This window comes from Doryrhamphus excisus, linkage group LG1 (genome assembly GCF_037039965.1).
Source record: "Doryrhamphus excisus strain RoL-2023G ecotype Guam linkage group LG1, RoL_Dexc_Guam_v1.1, whole genome shotgun sequence".
NCBI lineage: Eukaryota > Metazoa > Chordata > Actinopteri > Syngnathiformes > Syngnathidae > Doryrhamphus > Doryrhamphus excisus.
The window spans coordinates 6,114,958-6,134,539 of NC_136357.1; the positions used below are offsets into that span (position 1 = coordinate 6,114,958).

The 19,582-nt window shown below is 39.8% G+C and overlaps 2 protein-coding genes across 5 annotated transcripts in view; one reads left to right on the forward strand and one right to left on the reverse strand.

Moving 5' to 3' along the window:
• The first annotated feature begins 1,422 nt into the window (after positions 1–1,422).
• LOC131131000 (homeobox protein DBX1-B-like) lies at positions 1,423–7,409 on the forward strand. Its single transcript, XM_078793838.1, has 4 exons — positions 1,423–1,789; positions 2,506–2,607; positions 5,478–5,683; positions 6,691–7,409. Exons 1-4 carry the CDS (start codon positions 1,423–1,425, stop codon positions 6,964–6,966), a joined length of 951 nt encoding a protein of 316 aa, XP_078649964.1. The 3' UTR covers positions 6,967–7,409.
• Positions 7,410–9,491: 2,082 nt separating this feature from the next.
• The window catches only part of ckap5 (cytoskeleton associated protein 5), a 35,209-nt gene continuing 25,118 nt past the window's right edge, over positions 9,492–19,582 (reverse strand). For all 4 annotated transcript variants that reach the window (XM_078798657.1, XM_058075100.2, XM_058075099.2 and 1 more), the window contains 11 exons: positions 18,867–19,040; positions 18,672–18,792; positions 16,739–16,918; positions 16,465–16,652; positions 14,519–14,594; positions 14,243–14,431; positions 13,839–13,976; positions 12,347–12,430; positions 12,095–12,254; positions 11,899–12,020; positions 9,492–10,790 (listed from right to left, as the gene is read on the reverse strand). In XM_078798657.1, coding sequence (XP_078654783.1) covers positions 10,530–10,790; positions 11,899–12,020; positions 12,095–12,254; positions 12,347–12,430; positions 13,839–13,976; positions 14,243–14,431; positions 14,519–14,594; positions 16,465–16,652; positions 16,739–16,918; positions 18,672–18,792; positions 18,867–19,040 — 1,693 coding nt within the window. In that variant the 3' untranslated portion in view covers positions 9,492–10,529. The remainder of the gene's footprint in view (positions 10,791–11,898; positions 12,021–12,094; positions 12,255–12,346; positions 12,431–13,838; positions 13,977–14,242; positions 14,432–14,518; positions 14,595–16,464; positions 16,653–16,738; positions 16,919–18,671; positions 18,793–18,866; positions 19,041–19,582) is intronic.

The following is a 19,582-nucleotide window of genomic DNA, read 5'->3' on the forward strand; positions in this document are numbered from 1 at the left end:
AAATTTAATATTTCGATCAAGATGCTGATTAAACAGCACAGCACAGGTGTTCCTTGAGTTGGCCACAATAAAAGGTCACTCTCCCAAAAAAAGGAAATGCCGTTAAAATGGTGCCAATACAAAGTCAATTACATAAAATGTATGATAGAAAAATGAATATTTCTATCAAGATGCTAATTAGACAGCACACCACAGGTGTGCCTTCAGTTGGCCACAGTAAAAGGCCACACTTCCCCAAAAAGGCAACAATGTTAAAATAGTACCAATACAAAGTCAATGACATAAAATGTATGATAGAAAAATGAATATTTATATCAAGATGCTGATTAGACAGCACGGGACAGGTGTTCCTTGAGTTGGCCAAAATAAAAGGTCACCCGCCAAAAAAATTATATGCCGTTAAAATGGTGTCAATACAAAGTCAATGACATAAAATGGATCATGGAAAAATGAATATTTCAATCAAGATGCTGATTAGACAGCACAGCACAGGTGTTCCTTCAGTTGGCCACAATAAAAGGCCACTCCCTCCCCCCAAAAGGAAATGATGTTAAAATTGTGCCAATACAAAGTCAATTACATAAATTGGATCATAGAAAAATGAATATTTCTATCAAGATGCTGATTAGACAGCACAGTACAGGTGTGCCTTCAGTTGGCCATAATAAAAGGCCACTCCCTCCCCCCAAAAGGAAATGACGTTAAAATTGTGCCAATACAAAGTCAATTACATAAATTGGATCATAGAAAAATGAATATTTCTATCAAGATGCTGATTAGACAGCACAGTACAGGTGTGCCTTCAGTTGGCCACAATACAAGGCCACCCCCCCCAAAAGGAAATGACGTTGAAATAGTGCCAATACAAAGTCAATTACATAAAATGGATGATAGAAAAATCAATATTTCGATCAAGATGCTGATTAGACAGCACGGCACAGGTGTGCCTTCAGTTGGCCATAATAAAAGGCCACTCAAAAAGCAATCAATATGAAAAGCATACAGTAAGATTAATTAATTTATTAATTAATGTATTTATTTAAAGGTAAAACCGAATTAAAAGTTGTACTATGCTTTACTGTAGCAGGTGGTCAAATTGGGTATGTACAATCATTTCCCTCAAAATGTAACAATCTGGCAACTCTGGCAAGAGTCCCCCGCTTGTTCACTCCAAGTCCAATGAGACCAGGGACAGAGATGTGTTGACCAATCCCCGGTCCTGGACTTTTTCACAGCCCCAACACGAATGGGCTGGGCGATAAACTTGTGAGGGATGCATGAAATCTTTCCAACTTGTCAGCAACAGCCAATAAGTTGCTGCCAGTAGTGCACAGCTGGCACAGTTAGCTAGCGTATGAGTGGGAGTCTGACCGCTCAAACTTTTTTACTTCACTTCAGTAGCTTTGTCAGCAGGCACCAGCCATGATGTTTCCTTGCAGCGCCTTACCGCCTCCTCTTTACCCGGACCTGCTGTGCCCTCCGGCCGCTCTGACCTCCCCTCTCTCCCGGTCACCCCCGTCCGGTTACCGCGTGGAGGATCTCCTGCGAATTAGCCAGCCAGCGTACAGCTACCTACAGCGGACGTTCTCGGTGGCAAACCCCGGAGAAGTCCTATCGCTGAGCCTGGGTCCGGGTGCCTCACCCCGGGCTTTGGGACCCAGCACAGCTCGCCCTGGGTTTCAGACCTCCGGCCAGGGGAACCACAACAGCGACCCTCCGCAGTCTGCCTGCCCCGCCTCAAGCTGCCTCAAGTTCGGCGTTAGTGCCATACTGGCACCGTCCACACACAGTGAGAAACGTATTTATTTATTTTTTTAATTTATTATTATCATTATTATTATTTATTATTTTCATTTTTTATTATTTTTTATTATATATTTTGTCATATTTTGTACATATTTGTGTTTTGTAAGATTGTAGATAGAGTGTGTCTGGCTGTATAATATATACATATTTCATTCATAATTAATAATAACTTACATAAGTAATAATTTTTAATATCTACATTATATATCATAACAAATAAAATTTTAATACATGACATTAAAATTAATAATTATTTATATATTATATAAAATTCTAGGACATAAATTATATGTTAATAAAGAATAAATACATGGGACTAAGAAATGAAAACAGTCAAAAAACATTTTTAACCTACTGTAAGTGAATTAGTGTATTCTCATAATGAGCAACCTGTAAAAACCTCAGTCATGAACCTCACCACATCACTGGCCCTCAGAATATTCAATAAGATATATCATATTAGATATTACATTCATTCTCTTCACATAAAGCTAATATGTGGATGTTTTATTCATGTAGTTCATCATATATTGACCTACACTGTATTTTAGCATCTTTAATGCACATAATCTTGCTGTATGGAAACATTTTGAACCCCCTGTATTTATGCATGTCATAATAGTACATATATACTTAATAATGATATATGATTCATGATATCATTTACTAGTGCGTATCATGTTTATGTATGTTCCCTAGGTTGCTCTTCTCCTCCTGTCCACAATCTGCAGACCAAATCCTTTCCTCTACCATTCCTGGATGCAAGTCTCCATCCTTTCATCAGAGCTTCCTGTTTCACAGGTAGGTGGACTTTACTTTATTGCACATTGAGTGATGATAATAATGAGTGTAATAATGTTTTAAATATGCAGCACTGGAAGAAAATATGATTTAAATTACACAATAATAAGTAGGAATGATGAAAATGATAAGGCCATTAATTGATTAGAGCATCCACATCTGGTCTGCACTTTAAGGCCCTCCCACTGCCTCGACAAGCAGCAAACTGGTCTGATGTATACATTTTATCTCTGTGAATAACAGTAATTATAGTTATTTCTGATAATAACCTATAATATTATATAGATGAATATAGATGAAAGTGCTTTGCACCGCATCATATGAACATGCATGTCTAATATCCCAGCCATAGCTTATGGTATATAAAACATAGCCCAGTGGCAAGTCATAATTATGAGATAAAAAGTTTAAATGATACAATAAAAAGTCTGAATTATAAGATAAAAGTCAGATTTATGACAAAAAGTGAAAACTTCTGAGCTAGAAAGTCATAATTATGAGATGCAAGTTGTAATTATGACATAAAAAGTTGAAATTATGACATAAAAAAATCATAATTATGACATACAAAGTGAAACGTCTGAGAAAAACGCTCATAATTATGAGACAAAAAGCTGAAAATTTGAGATTAAAGTTATAATTATTAAAAAGCTGTCCAAATTATGTGATACAAATGTCTCGAGTACTCTGTGACAAAGGTTCACGCATGTGCAGTTGCAGTATCTCATAATTTTGACTTTTTATTTCATAATTGTGATTTTTGATCTAACAATTCCAACTTTTTATGTCATATTTATGACATTTCATCTTATAATTTAGACTTTTTATCTCATAATTTCAGCTTTTTATCTCATAATGGTGTCTTTTTATCTTGTCATTTTGACTTTATTCCATAATTATGACATTTTATCTCGGAATTTCAACTTTTGAGCTCATAATTATGACTTTTTATGTTATCATTTTGAATTTTTATCTCGTAATTATGACTTTTTATCTTATCATTTCAGCTTTTTACCTTATAATTGTGTCTTTTTATCTTGTCATTTTGACTTTTTTCTATAATTATGACAATTTCAACTTTTTATCTCATAATTATGACTTTTTATCTAAACATTTTGACTTTTTATCTCAACATTTTGACTTTTTATCTCATAATTATGACTTTTTATCTCATAATTTCAGGTTTTTACCTCATAATTGTGTCTTTTCATCTTGTCATTTTGACTTTTTTCCATAATTATGACAATTTCAACTTTTCATGTCATCATTTTGAATTTTTATCTCATAATTATGACTTTTTATCTCATAATTTTAGCTTCTTACCTCATAATTTTAGCTTTTTACCTCATAATTATGTTTTTTAATCTTGTAATTTAGACTTTTTCCATAATTATGAGAATTTCAACTTTTGATCTCATAATTATGACATTTTATCTCATAATTTGAACTTTTTATCTCATAATTATTACTTTTCATCTCATAATTTCAACTTTTGTATCTCAAAATTGACTTTTTATCTCCTAATTATGACTTTTGAACTCATAATGTCAGCTTTTTACCTCATAATTGTGTTGTTTTATCTTGTCATTATGACTTTATCCCATACTTCTGACATTTCTCAATATGATGTGTAAACTATGAAAGTATCAGTCAAAACGGAGCCTTTATTAATATTAGTAAAGGCAGAATTTCCATGAGACTGTAGCTAAGAAGAGATAAGATACGTACATTTGGTTGGTGGTTGGTGTTCGGACCATGACTTGCACACCTTTACTCGTGATTTGAGATGCTAAAAAAAAAGAAAGAAATCACACAGTTCATCAACAATGTCGATGGCAACTTCTCTTTTTTTCCAAGACATTGTCCGCCTTTCAGGCACGGAATACACCAGGACAGCAAGGAATCAGCTCCGCCAATTTGAGGACCTATTTAAGGGGACACTCAGCCTGCTGACATTATCACCACTTGTTGTTATCTACAAATTAGTCCAGTTTGTCACGCTCAAAATATATTAGTGCCGTTTGTCATGCTTTAAATGTGAGGCGGGTATCTTCCCAGCTCGGGAACTTAGCGCCTCTTCACGCGCTGTCGTTTTCCCACCAAGCTCCTCTGCCAGCTCACAAAACTTCCAATACCGTGACCAATAGGAGCCACAACACCCTCCCAACCACACACACACACACACACACACATACACACACACACACTTTGTAGTTTTTATCTACAGCCATGCCTCACATTACTAGCGCTGCAATCAGTGTTTTGTGTACACTTCATCACATCAGCATCCATTAACTGTGAAAATATGTATGATAAGGTTATTGATATGAAGCATATAACATCTGCATTAGCCTGTAGAAGGCAGGTACATAACCCGAGGCAACATCTCTAAGCTCCCAGCAGCTAAAGCCTTTTAACAGTGGCACATTATACTGACCTGCCTTTAATGGGCCTGTAATATACTGGCATGTCGACAGCCTTCTCCACTCAATTCTTTCAAACACAATCAGCTTTCTCTATGCATTTGCAGCCTATACAATCCCCCCTTCATGCTTCATTAGAGGTAGTGTGAGCGCAGCTTTGGAGAGCCGGTCTCATTAGCATCGGCTCTGTTTGCACCGCTTGACAAATTGGACTTTTAAACATCACATCTCAGGCAAGACAATTCTATTGGAGGCAGAGTCAAGACGATGAAGCGACGCGCTTGGTTCCGACTGACAGACAGACAGACGCAGCACTGCTGGAGCGTGAAGAGTAGTCGAAGAATCGCAATAAAAAAATTCCAGACATATCAGCTTCTGAATATGTTACATTTTCCATGAAGACAAAACATTTACAACATGTTGCATTTTTTTTTTTTACCCTTTCAGCCTCCTCCTCTTCAGTCGTCCCTGTCCCTGGAACCTTTTCATGGCCCCTGGCCCCCAGAGGGAAGCCCAGGCGGGGTATGCTACGACGCGCTGTTTTCTCAGACCTCCAGAGAAAAGCCCTGGAGAGAACTTTCCAGAAGCAGAAGTACATCAGCAAGCCAGACCGGAAGAAGCTGGCCTCAAAACTGGCACTCAAAGACTCGCAGGTGTGCAACCATTTTGGGAAAATTCAAACCTTCAGCAGTTAGATGAGCAAAGCTTATTGATCCGTTTTAATGCCTGGTACGACTAAAGGTGCATTTGTTTGGATGTATGTAATGATGCTAACAAAAATAGCTCATAAGAGTTTAATTAAAGAGATATCATGCTTTTCTCGACAATAACCAAAATCACTTAAGTTCTTACATCAATGGCTACGACATTGTACTGCCAAAAAAACATTTTTGGTATATTATATTCATTCATATTTTTTTATTTCATGACTGTACAGTATACTTGGTTTAACAACACAACAGTCTGACTCACGATGTCATCTTTCAAAGCACACTTTACTAAGAGCACTAATTTCAGCACACAGCGACTTAATCCTCAATATTGTATATTAGACTAAACAAACATGTCCCAATATGACTTAGAAAATAAAAATAAAAACCCAACATTTTTAACAAAAGGCATTGCGCCTCAGAAATGCATTAATTGGGTGCTGCGATGACGTCGCCTTCCCTCTTTTTGCTTTGGGCTCCGGGTTCACTCCCACTCCTCACAAAGTTAAGCCTGTATGTAAAATGTGTAGTAAATGTAAGTAAACTGTGTAGGACACTGATGACCACACTCTTGTGATGATAAGATTGAAGTACCATTTCATATTTAAAAAAAACATCACTTTATTGCCATCCCACTCCTCCCCCCACTATGGATTATGCAAGGAAAACATAAGACATTGCGCCTCAGAAATGCATTAATTGGGTGCTGCGATGACATCGCCTTCCCTCTTTTTGCTTTGGGCTCCGGGTCTTGTGGCTCACTCTGGTGGACCAGAATAGCACTGCAGCCATTTTTGATGCTTTCTATGCGCTATGACATAGTTTTCTCAAATGTTGTTTTTTTTTCATTTGTTTCTATATTTATGAGGTTGAGTGTTAGTTGCTGTTGTTTTCGGAAGCAAGTAGTCCATATAAGATGAATAATAATGGGTTTTGTTTATCCATTGTAGGTGAAGATCTGGTTTCAGAACCGTAGGATGAAATGGAGGAACTCTAAAGAAAGAGAGCTGCTGTCGACCGGGGGCTGCCGCCAGCAGACCCTTCCCACCAAAACCAACCCCCACCCAGACCTCACGGATGTGCGCAGCGCATACTGCCCCAGCAGAAGAGAGAGGACTGCAGCCACGGGCCAAGAACAGCTGGAGAGCCAGCAATCACATCTTCACCACCACCATCATGGTTCTTCACCGTCACAGTCCAGCAGTGACGAAATCACAGTTTCATAAGAACTTTTTTAAATTGGTATTTTTGAAGTCCTAAGTCTACACGGCTGTTATTTGGGAATATTGATGAAGGTGTAAGAGATGCCTGACGAGGGCTCAATATCACAAGTGCTTCTGTTTCCTTTGGAAATGGCTGTGTTCTTTCTATCAGCATCTACTTAAAGTCGGTGCCATATTTCTGTACAGTGTTTTGTATATGACTTTCTTAAAAATGTAGTATAGCATACTGTGTACAATTTGTGAAATATGTACTGAACCATGGATTTCAACTAGGGATGTCCGATATTGGCTTTTTTTTTCCTGAAAACCGATATTGTCCATCTCTCAATTTCCAAATCCGATATCATACTGATTTGTATAGCATCATATATCTCCTGTGGTGGCGTTTTCATTATCAGGAAAACAAATCTGATACCAATATCAACTGATATCACATTTTTATACTCATATCGACATCCCTAGTTTTAACGTTTAAAGATGTAGTACATTTTTGGATACTACAGACTCTATTTGTAATCTTTATTTTCTTAAATAAATCCTGGTGGGAAAAAAAAAGTCTGAATCATCTCAAGATGTCACCATTCACTGATATCAATAATCCATAATCAGTGCATCAGTTTTTCTTACCTGGGTTCATTCATTCATTTTCTACCGCTTTTTCCTCACGAGGGTCGCGGGGGTGCTGGAGCCTATCCCAGCTGTCTTGGGGCGAGAGGCGGGGTACACCCTGGACTGGTCGCCAGCCAATCACAGGGCACATATAGACAAACAACCATTCACACTCACATTCATCCCTATGAACATTTTGGAGTCGCCAATTAATTAGTATGTTTTTGGAATACGGGAGGAAACCGGAGTACCCGGAGAAAACCCATGCATGCACGGGGAGAACATGCAAACTCCACACAGAGATGGCCGAGGGTGGAATTGAACCCAGGCCTGCGCGCTAACCACTGGAACACCGTGCCGTCCTTACCTGGGTTAAACACTTTAAAGGACTATATTAGAACTTCAGTTAAGAAATACAGACCCAAACAGAACACATTTCTACTTACTTCTTAGTGGACTTCTAACTTGAAGGGTATGTGCTGCCATCCTGTGGACAATGACATCATTGCCGCTTTGTTGAATCAGCTTTGCTTGAAGATTGTGATCGTCAATCTGGATAAGTACTAGCTAGGCAACCGTACATACAAAATGGAGGGCTCAAATACACATTAGCTATGATTTACATTAATATTTTACTAGAGCGGTGATTTTCAACCAATGTGTCGTGAGGAATTATCCAATATAATTTTTTAAATGTATATTTATTAATAATTTTCTGCAAATATCGAGTGTCCGCGGTGTTAAGACTGGCAGAGCAATGTAATATTCGTCCGTGTGGCAACACGTAGCCGATTGCCTCGTTCCTCTAATAGATTTACTGATGCACGTGAGGTCGTGGTGACATTTTGTAACATTTTTGGTTAGTGGTGTGCTGTAAGATTTTTTTCCAATGTAAAAAAAAAAAAAAAAAAAAAAAAAAAAACGTGCCGTGGCTAAAAAAAAAAAGGGTAGAACCTTTGTGATTTTGGTTTGGGTATTTCCAATTTGAACAGAATTTCTGATTGGATCAGGTCTATTTATGAAACTATGGTGCCTTTTCCCACTCCTCACAAAGTTAAGCGTGTATGCAAAATGTGTAGTAAATGTAAGTAAACCATGTAGGACACTGATGCCCACACACTTGTGATGATGATGATGATAGAAGTACATCAGCAAGCCTGTTAGAAGTTCTTACATCAATGGCCATAGCATTGTACTGCCAATTTGTGTTATACTATATTCATATTTTTTCTTCCATGACTGTATACTCAGTTTAACAACATAACAGTGTGACTCACGGTGTCATCTTTCAAAGAATACTTTTATACTAAGAGTACTAATTTCAGCACACAGCGACTTAATCCTCAATATGGTATATTAGACTAAACAAACATGTCCCAATATGACTTAGAAAATAAAGAAAAACCCAACATTTTTAACATAAGGCATTGCGCCTTAAAGAAATGCATTAATTGGGTGCTGCGATGACATCGCCTTCCCTCTTTTTGCTTTGGGCTCTGGCTTCACTCCCACTCCTCGCAAAGTTAAGCCTGTATGTAAAATGTGTAGTAAATGTAAGTAAACTGTGTAGGACACTGATGCCCACACGCTTGTGATGATAAGATTGAAGTACCATTTCATATTTAAAAAAAAACATCACTTTATTGCCATCCCACTCCTCCCCCCACTATGGATTATTCAAGGAAAACATGAGGCATTGTGCCTCAGAAATGCATTAATTGGGTGGTGCGATGACATCGCCTTCCCTCTTTTTGCTTTGGGCTCCGGCTTCACTCCCACTCACTTTGTATGTAAAATGTGTAGTAAATGTAAGTAAACTGTATAGGACACTGATGCCTACACGCTTGTGATAATAAGATTGAAGTACCATTTCATATTGAAAAAAAAACATCACTTTATTGCCATCCCACCCACCCCCCACTATGGATTATGCAAGGAAAAATGGAGCAAGACAATGTTAAAAGACGACCAACATTGTAATTAAATACAAAAACAAAAATGTTATTTGTTGCAAAGGTTCAACGTTCAGCTACAGAACAAATATTTGAATCTTCAAAAAGAAGCCCTAACAAAATAACATTGTTGCAATTAAGCAGTGGGATTAACAAAGCAAATTATTATTTACATGGAAAATTACAAATCACTGACACCATGCCATGCTCTTTTCCAACCGGGGCCGAGAAAACATCCTCAAATGGGATGAAAGGCTGAAAACACAGCTTTCAAAAGTGACACACACACACACACACACACATTGCCTCTGGACCCATCTTCCCAAATAACTGTCCAGGTGTTACATGACAACATTACATACATTATTTACAGCCACTCCCGTGAAACATTACACATGCTATAGATTTGGGATCATGACACTTAAACCCAATTGACTGAATTTCTAAGCCCTTTGGCAGTGTATTATCTCCCATGTTTCTTCAATAGCAGTCTCATCTCAACATACAAGTTCCTGTAGGTCTTGACAGTGTTTGGCCACAAGGGGACAGTCACACACACACTGCATCTTAACAGTAATCACAACTGTGTAGTCTAATATCAAGTTTCTCCACAACACATAGCAGGAAACTGTTTTCCTTGAACCAACGAATGAGTTCTGCTGTTAATGACCCTGCAATATTTACACATATTGTAATATGGCAAAGAAAACAAAATATTTAGCCATGACACAGTGAGAGGAAGATGTGCGTTAGTTAGTACTAGGAGGGGGAGGCGCTAGAGGTGTGGACTGAATTCGAGTCATGGCTCAATCCCAATGCACCAAAACTACATTGAAGCCAGACATGTTTGATTTCGACTACTTGTAGAACTGATATTGTTTTTGTTGTGTTTAGGTTCCAAGTGCTTCTTCATTCTGAGGAAACAATGTGCTGTAACAGGAAGAGGCTGTTTTTTTTTTCCCGCACCAGAAGGGCTCTACAAATAAAAACAGGGAAGTGTTGCTCCTACTGCCTGTTGCTCTTGATGCGCTCCAGACGTTTCTTCAGGTCATCCAGGTTGCCCGCTGGCGAGGTCGAGCGGGTGTGCATGTGTGACGGAGAGCGGGACTGAGCGTTGTTGTGTTCCTGCTGGCAATGCTCTCGGGACTCCTTGAGCTGCGAGAGCTTGCTTTGGAGCATGTCGGTGGAAGAGGCCACCGATGGCTTGGATGCCAGCAGGGAGGAGATGGGGACTCGTTTGGTCTCGTCGTCAGTTCCGCTCATACTCTGCAGCAGGTGGGCAAACAATAAATAGCAGGTATGTACTGTCCTATCAGAATGTATTACACTTGCACTTAACATTATTCGACTCCATGTTTGTCATCATTGGGCAAGTGCACATTTTATCATTAAAAATCATCACAATGCAACCCATTTATGTCTACATAACATAACCCAATATTGAAACTACAACATGCTATTGTTTACATATTTACTTGTAACTTTGCTTTGTTTTTGAAGTGTGCACGAGTCCAGGGTACATGACTTCATGTCAAATGTATGCAGGGATTGTGATAAGTTTGGGGAACACTGCTTTATATTAAGCTTAAATGAACAGGCTCTATTGTAAACTGTATATTAAAATTGCTATATAAACCTGATAACTCATTCCTTCATTTTCTACAGCTTATCCTCACGAGGGTCGCGGGTATGCTGGAGCCTATCCCAGCTGTCTTCGGGCGAGAGGCGGGGTACACCCTGGACTGGTCGCCAGCCAATCACAGGGCACATATAGACAAACAACCATTCACACTCACATTCATACCTATGGACAATTTGGAGTCGCCAATTAACCTAGCATGTTTTTGGAATGTGGGAGGAAACCGGAGTACCCGGAGAAAACCCACGCATGCACGGGGAGAACATGCAAATTGGAATTGAACTCAGGTCTCCTAGCTGTGAGGCTTGTGCGCTAACCACTTGTCCGCCGTGCAGCCCGTTATTACTGTATGATAGTCAAAATAATTCATTCATTCATTTTCTACCGCTTTTCCTCACAAGAGTTGCGGGGGTGCTGGAGCCTATCCCAGCTGCCTTTGGGCAAGAGGCGGGGTACACCCTGGACAGATTGGCAGCCAATCACAGGGCACATATAGACAAACAACCATTCACACTCACATTCATACCTATGGACAATTTAGAGTCGATAATTAACCTAGCATGTTTTTGGAATGTGGGAGGAAACCGGAGAAAACCCACGCATGCATGGAGAGAACATGCAAATTGGAATTTAACTCAGGTCTCCTAGCTGTGAGACATGTGCACTAACCACTTGTCCACCATGCAGCCTGTTATTACTATATGATAGTGAAAATAATGTTCTGTTAAAACTCACTCTTGAGGTGTTTTCCAGGCCTTGTCTCTGACGGAGGATCTTGAGTCTCTCGTAGTACATAGCGGGCTTCAGATCTTCATTGTTACTGCTCAGACTGTTGTCAGCACCATGTTGTGCAATCACTGCGGAGCCACACATCATTTTGTTGCTACCAAAAAAAAAAAAGTTGAGCAACACTTTTCGTCTCTAGTCTCACCTGTTGGGTTCTGGATGCGAGGCTTGCCCTCTCGCTCGGACTCTATCATTCGAAGTCCTCGCTCCACGTAGCTTTGGAAGAATGGGGATGAGTTCTTGAGGAATGGCTCCAGGTCTACATCTGTGTACTTCTGTTTGTACTCGTACAACTCTGTTAATCCCTGGAGGTCATTAGGGTACAATATTCAAACACATTAGAAAGTCCCATTGTGTGAATGTCTTAACGGTTTCATTGTAGATCTGAAAAACTCACCTCCTTGGTGTTCTCCTTTGAGCCAATCTTCTTGAAGATTTCAGACAGAATGTCACTGACCTTTGCCTTTGACATCCGATCCTCCTGGGAAGAAAACATTGCAAACAAAGCACACAAACGTTGTTACAATGAATAATCTTTAATAAAAGAGATTTAAATAGACAATCAAAACAATCGCACCACATTAATCTAATAAACAAAACAGAACACGCAAACAAGGATAGCATAAACAATATAATCATCACATACTAGTCCTCTACTAATCACAAACTAATTTATTACTCAAAAGTAACTGTTCAAAAGATGGAAGTTCAACTTATGCCTGAACACTGAATGCATCGGCATCCTGCAATAATCATTTCCTCCTTGATAGGGTGTGGCTCCACCCACAAATAAAGTAAAGCTTGCTCTCCCAGCGCTGAGCTGTATGTCAATGTCACCGCCATATTGGATTGGGTCAAGGCTCTGATCTAAATGAATGCAAGTCAATGTGCTTACTTCCATAAAGAAAGAAATTAAGTAATGAGTACACCGACTTGTATTCATAATCCATTGCTGGAGCCTAGTCAAGCTGTCGTCGGCCGAGAGGCGGGGCACACCCCGGACTGGTCGCCAGCCAATCACAGGGCACATATAGACAAACAACCATTCACATTCACATTCATACCTATGGACAATTTGGAGTCGCCAATTAACCTAGCATGTTTTTGGAATGTGGGAGGAAACCCACGCATGCACAGGGAGAACATGCAAACTGGAATTGAACTCGGGTCTCCTAGCTGTGAGGCCTGCGCGCAAACCACTCATCCACCGTGCAGCCTGTTATTACTGTATGATAGTGAAAATTATCTGGAGGAAACAAGAGTACCCGGAGAAAACCCATGCATGCACGGGGAGAACATGCAAACTCCACACAGAGATGGCCGAGAGTGGAATTTAACCCTGGACTGGTCGCCAGCCAATCACAGGGCACATATAGACAAACAACCATTCACACTCACATTCATACCTATGGACAATTTGGAGTAGGCAATTAACCTAGCATGTTTTTGGAATGTGGGAGGAAACCCACGCATGCACAGGGAGAACATGCAAACTGGAATTGAACTCGGGTCTCCTCGCTGTGAGGCTTGCACGCTAACCGCTCGGACCGTGCAGTCTGATTTGTATTCATTTAAAGCAAAGAATTGACCCATCCAATATGGCGCCGACCATTGATGTCTATGCCCTCACCCCCTCAGTTTGATCTTCGCCCTCCCAGTCTGCAGGTGGCAGAGTTGAGTTCTTTGTGCAAAGTAATCGGTTTTGATACTTAATTCAATGGTTTATTGCTATGTTTTACCATATCCATTCTGCAATGTTTACCATTTTGCTATGCAATTAAAAATTTTAATCATGTGACTTAGTTTTGGATATTATACCAACCCTTCTTTTACTGTAACTGAAAAGTCAAATTACATGATTTTGTTTCGTTTTTGTGTGTGTTTCTCACCGTGTGCAGACCAGTCTTCTCGTTACCGCGGTCACTCTTGCTACCAGACAGGTTACCAGCGTGTTTGACAACCCGCCTCAAATGGGCCTCTAACTCCGACTCATTCCGGTTCTCAATCATTGACAGGTGGTCCAGGATCTGTAGTTATTTAAAAAAACTTTTTTTTAATCAGGGCATATAAAAAACATGTACTGCATGTATAAACTGTGAATACTTTTAATTCTAACACAAATGAGATTCATTGTCTCATCTGTATTTGTCAGTTAATAAAATACATGTTTACTCCAAATTATTTCTACAGCATTTCACGGTGCTACAACTAAATTAGCTGTAACTGTTGGTGAGCCAAGAAGCAGAACAGAATGTATGGTTTCTTCCAACAGTGCATTCATTGAGCTTGTTACCTGAGCCCCAGTAAGCTTGCAGAGGGTATGCAATAGAGTTTTGAGTGTTCGGTGTGGGACGTCACTCTTCAGTTGCTTCCGTTTTTCTTTGGGGAAAACCTTCATGATGTTGTGGACATCGAATAGAATCCGATCAAGGTTGATACTGTTGATGGTTTCCGGGAGATGGCGGATAAGCCTCCACAGGCACTGCAAATAAAAACACACACAAAAACCATTAGTTCAGGTTTCTAATAAAACTGGAAGAGGTTAATGTCCTCAAGTTTGGAGACTTACCTTCATCACGAGTTCAGAGAACATGGGAGACCCCGCTGTTGAGACCAAAGTGTCTTGAAGCATCACCAGCAGGGCGCTGCATAGAAAAGTCAACCACAATTATAAACATGTTAACTCATGCAAGACTCATTTATCTCCGGCTACTTCGTCTATCTCCTCCTGTCAGATCTCAACCCTCCTAACGGTCAGATATGACCTTAACACTCCTCCAGTGATGTGTCTGGGAGCATCCTGACCTGACGCTCGAGCCACCTCATCTGGAGCAATACGGAGGAGCAGCGGATCTACTAGATTTTACAGCCAACCAACAAAATTAATTTCAATGCAAAGTTCATGACTATTTGTAGGAGAGTAGGAACGCAGATTGATGGGTGACTTGAGAGCTTTGCATTTCAGTTCAGCTCCATCTTCATCAGTGTGGATGGATGCAGACACCGCACAAACCCGACTGCCAATCGCACAATCCATCCTTTCCTCACCCGTGAACAAGACCCTGCACTGCACCCTTTCCCGAGCGTATGGTATATCATGTTATCACAACACAATATCAGTGAATGTTATTAGTGTTAATAGCCACGTTTACATGAGGAGTTTTTCTCTTTCCAAAAGCAATGGTATACATGGAAAGGAATATTCCAATCGCGTGTCTACATGCGCCGCTATAATCAACCAGAATAGTCAATGGGGCATGCGCAGTAAAGCGTAAACACCAACATCACGTGATACCGACTTCCTCGAGTTTTTCTTTCACTTGTTGGAATAACTCCGTATTGCCAGTTTTTCCTTCGTCCAGTCTTGAAATGTTGTTTGAATCAAAAACAAACTTTCCTTAGCAGTCCAGTGCTGATTGCTCGCCTCCATTTTTTTTTTTTTTTTTTTTTTTAAATCGAAGAACGTCTCGAGCTGCGTGTTACGTCATATCTCAGCATTCGCTGAAAGAACGCACCCGGGAACAGGAAAAGATAAAGTTCAATCTTGCTAATATTTTATAATTAATCTCGGCACATGTTTTATATAGATATGTATTTTCTTTTTTAATAAAACTGGACTTGTGAATGGCGTATATAAGGGTTTAGATCAGGGGTGGGCAAACTTTTTGACTAGTGGGCCGCGTTGAGTTAACAAAATTGTGCGGGGGGCCAGAACATATATTTAACACACACACACTATTTTATGCTTATAATTCTTAACAGTCCGCCTTGAATTATTAGTCTAATTGTATTTGTAAAAGTGTCATACTATCAGCTATATGTTTTCATTTCCCTCAAACTACACGATTTAATTTTAGGTTTGTTTTTTTTTTAACTGAATAAGACATCATGTTAAAAGTTGAAATACTCCAAAAGTAACTGGCTTCAAATGCTTGGTGGGCTGCATGTGGCCCCCGGGCCGCAGTTTGCCCACCCCTGGTTTAGATTCTGTTCCACAGATGGCGCTAATGCACACGAAAACTGCTTGCCAACCACCAATAAACAACAGAAGAAGAAAAACACCACAAAGAAGAACACACCATGACAACTTTCCGTTTGAGCAGGTACAAGATACCTCAATCGGATTGGGGAAAGGAATATTCCACCCCTGGGAATCCCATTATATATTCATTCGGATTGGCACTTTTCTTTTGAAATGAGGTGTATACAAAGGTTACATTCTTTCCGTTTGAGCAAATAACCCGAATGGAATTGGAATATTTGGGTCCATGTATATGTGGCTAATGACGGCAGTATGACAAAAATGTTTTCAGTGGGTATTTCCTGTTGCTATTCTATTTTTTTTTTTAAACTTTTTGGTGTCATGAGTACTTTAAAAAAGAGTTTAGTTTTAGCCTGGCATGGGTTACGGCCGCAACAATATATCCCTTAATAAGGGATTTTTATTAGCATTTATTGTGCAATTGTACAGTTAGCATTCATTTTTCTTCTGGTTAACAATCAGGACACACTAACCTGGTAATGTTGGTCTGGTCAGACTTCTCCAGGACTCTGACTACGACCAAGTTGACAGATCTGATGACCTGCTGCCCTTCTTCTATGTCCTCTACCCTGCTGTCCAGCATCAGTGTTATGAGGCCATGCATCAGGTCCTTCAGCACACCCATGGAAGCCTCTCTCGCCAAAGACTCCAAAGAGAACAACTAAGTACAGACAAGAAAAAGGTAGTCCATCAAGTGTTTCAAAGTCGGGCTCTGCAGGTAAATGAATCACATAAAAGGAGACTCACAGACAGCATGTTGCCAAGGATGCAGCTATATAATTTAAATATGTCCTTCTTGTCCAGCCTGTCATCCGCCATGTGGGTATTATAGATGAGCCTGAGCTGCATGAAGGTAGCAATGAGGAACTGGTCTATGTGTCCTGACATGACCTCTGCTTTGTTCTCTTGCCACAACACCTCGTCAATCTGTGGGGACAAAAACATTTTTCACTTTTTTCAAAAAGCAGTCAGTCAAACATTTACTGGTCTGTATTGTAAGTAGTATGAAGTGTTACGTTTGTTCGGTGTCAGCAAAAACATCATGCAAATTTTCTACAGAGCAACAATAGAGTCTATTTTATGGTACGGGATCAGCAGCTGGTTTGGGAATCTAAACGTCAAATCAAAAACCCAGATTCTCAACTTGGTCAGAGTAGCAAGTAAGATTATGGGCAACTCTCCTCTGAACCATCAGCAGCTATTCAATCAGGCCGCCATCACCCAAGCAAAAAACATCCTTAATAGCCACGTTGTACTCATGTTTTTACTCATGTATTAACCAATGAATGTTGTATTTTGGTGTGTCTTTTATTCTGTTTACTTGTTTTATCAACTTCATTCTTTTGTAAAGTGTCTTTGAGTATCTTGAAAAGCGCTATACAAATAAAATCTATTATTATTATTATTACATGAGGAGTTTTTCTCTTTCCAAATGGAATCTTCCCGAAAGCAATGGTATACATGAAAAGGAATATTCCAATCGCGTGTCTACATGCCTACGTGTCTACATCAACCAGAATAGTCAATGGGGCATCCGGAGTAAAACGTAAACATCAACATCACGTGATACAGACTTCCTCGAGTTTTTCTTTCACTTGTTGGAATAACTCCGTATTGCCAGTTTTTCCTTCGTCCAGTCTTGAAATTTAGTTTGAATCAAAAACAAAAACTTTCCGCAGCAGTCCAGTACCGATTGCTCGCCTCCATTTTTTTTTTTTTTTTTAAATCGAAGAACGTCTCGAGCTGCGTGTTGCGTCATATCTCAGCATTCGCTGAAAGAACGCACCCGGGAACAGGAAAAGATAAAGTTCAATCTTGCTAATATTTTATAATTAATCTCGGCACATGTTTTATATAGATATGTATTTTCTTTTTTAATAAAACTGGACTTGTGAATGGCGTATAGAAGGGTTTAGATTCTGTTCCACAGATGGCGCACGAAAATGCACACGAAAACTGCTTGTCAACCGCCAATAAACAACAGAAGAAGAAAAACACCACGAAGAAGAACGCAGACTGACAACTTTCCGATTGAGCGGGTACAAGATACCTCAATCGGATTGGGGAAAGGAATATTCCACCCCTGTGAATCCCATTATATATTCATTCGGATTGGCACTTTTCTTTCGGAATGAGGTGTATACAAAGGTTACATTCTTTCCGTTTGAGCAAATAACCGGAATGTAATTGAAATATTTGGGTCCATGTATACTTGGCTAATGACAGCTCCCATGTTCTATTCAACGAATACATATTAATGCACTCAGGGAGAAGGTACAGGGTTCCGCTATGTAAACACAACCGTTACAAAACACTCATTTGTCCCACTGTCAGTCAAGCTCATAAACGAGCAAATGTATGGTTGATTAAAATTGCATTTTAAATACCATGCACTTTAATTTACCAGCTTACCAGTTGGTAATTGCACAGTTCAGATGATCCCCTTTTTGCACATTGATCCCTCTGGGAACCAGTATGGTTCTGGTGTTTTTTATGCTCTTGTTGTATATGGTTTTACTATGTCATGTACTGTATGTCTCTGTTGATTGTATGTAGCTGTTCCCTGCCTTTAAACCAAATTTTTCCCCAGGGATACAAATAAATTGAACTGAACTGAAGTATTGTTGTTGAGAAACAGGCTGAGATTACCACACAGAAAAGAAAATGCAGTACTTTGTACCTGTGCAAGTGCCTGTATGCTAGTGTTGATGTCCCCGCTGGCCACTTGAGAGATAACAAAGTTTATCGTGGAGGCCGTGCTGTTGTGGAGATCATCAAAGTGTGGGGAGACAGCACGCATCCTTGCAAGACAAAACAAAGCAGCATTAAACCGTCTGCTTACAGACATACACAGAGCGCGTCATTATAGACTTACTTGGGCTCGGGAATGACAAAAGGCTCCAGAAGTTCGTCAAGTTTATGTTGAACGAGGTCTGGCAGCTCGCCCACTCTGCTGTGGTCCATTTCGATCATGTCCAAGTCTAACTGGAACTCTTTGGGGATGGGCATGTGAGAGGACTCACTGTGCTGGGCATTCTGACGGGCTTGGCTGAAGTAGGTAGGGAAAGGGTACAATATTTCAGTTAACTCATCAGTGCAGTTATTTTGCTCCCAAATGATGCTACTTTTCAAGCAGTTAACGCCAGGAATCAATCAGCAACTCCACTAACTTTTCTTTTTCCTTACAGAACCAAAAGGTTTGACACCTGGATAAGATGGTACCATTTAGAAACAATCAGTATAAATTGTTTACATTTAATTTGTGCAGGTGTGGGCTTCTGCCTTTTTTCCCTAAAATTCCTCCTGTTTATTCTCTATATATTGTGGAATTTGGCAGACATTCACGGATGCGCATACTGCCGCTCAATATTGAGTAATGACCTCCTGAGATTTCCGATGGGTTGTCCGAAGATTGTCGTGAGTTCCATTATATCTCGTGCTACCGTTTCTCCACTGCCATGCGAGCATCACAGTATGTAAAAGATTAATAGTGTTCGGAAGTAAAAGGAGGTTTCACAAGATTAGAAAGTGGCCATACATTAGCCGCGCCACTGTATAAGCCAAAAGGGTCAAAGTTGAAGAAAAAGTAGT

Coding starts and splice junctions, on each gene's coding strand:
- LOC131131000 (XM_078793838.1), top strand. CDS start 1,423: ATGATGTTTCCTTGCAGCGCCTTACCGCCTCCTCTTTACCCGGACCTG. Junction 2,608..5,477: donor CAGAGCTTCCTGTTTCACAG/GTAGGTGGACTT, acceptor TTACCCTTTCAG/CCTCCTCCTCTTCAGTCGTC. Junction 5,684..6,690: donor TGGCACTCAAAGACTCGCAG/GTGTGCAACCAT, acceptor TATCCATTGTAG/GTGAAGATCTGGTTTCAGAA.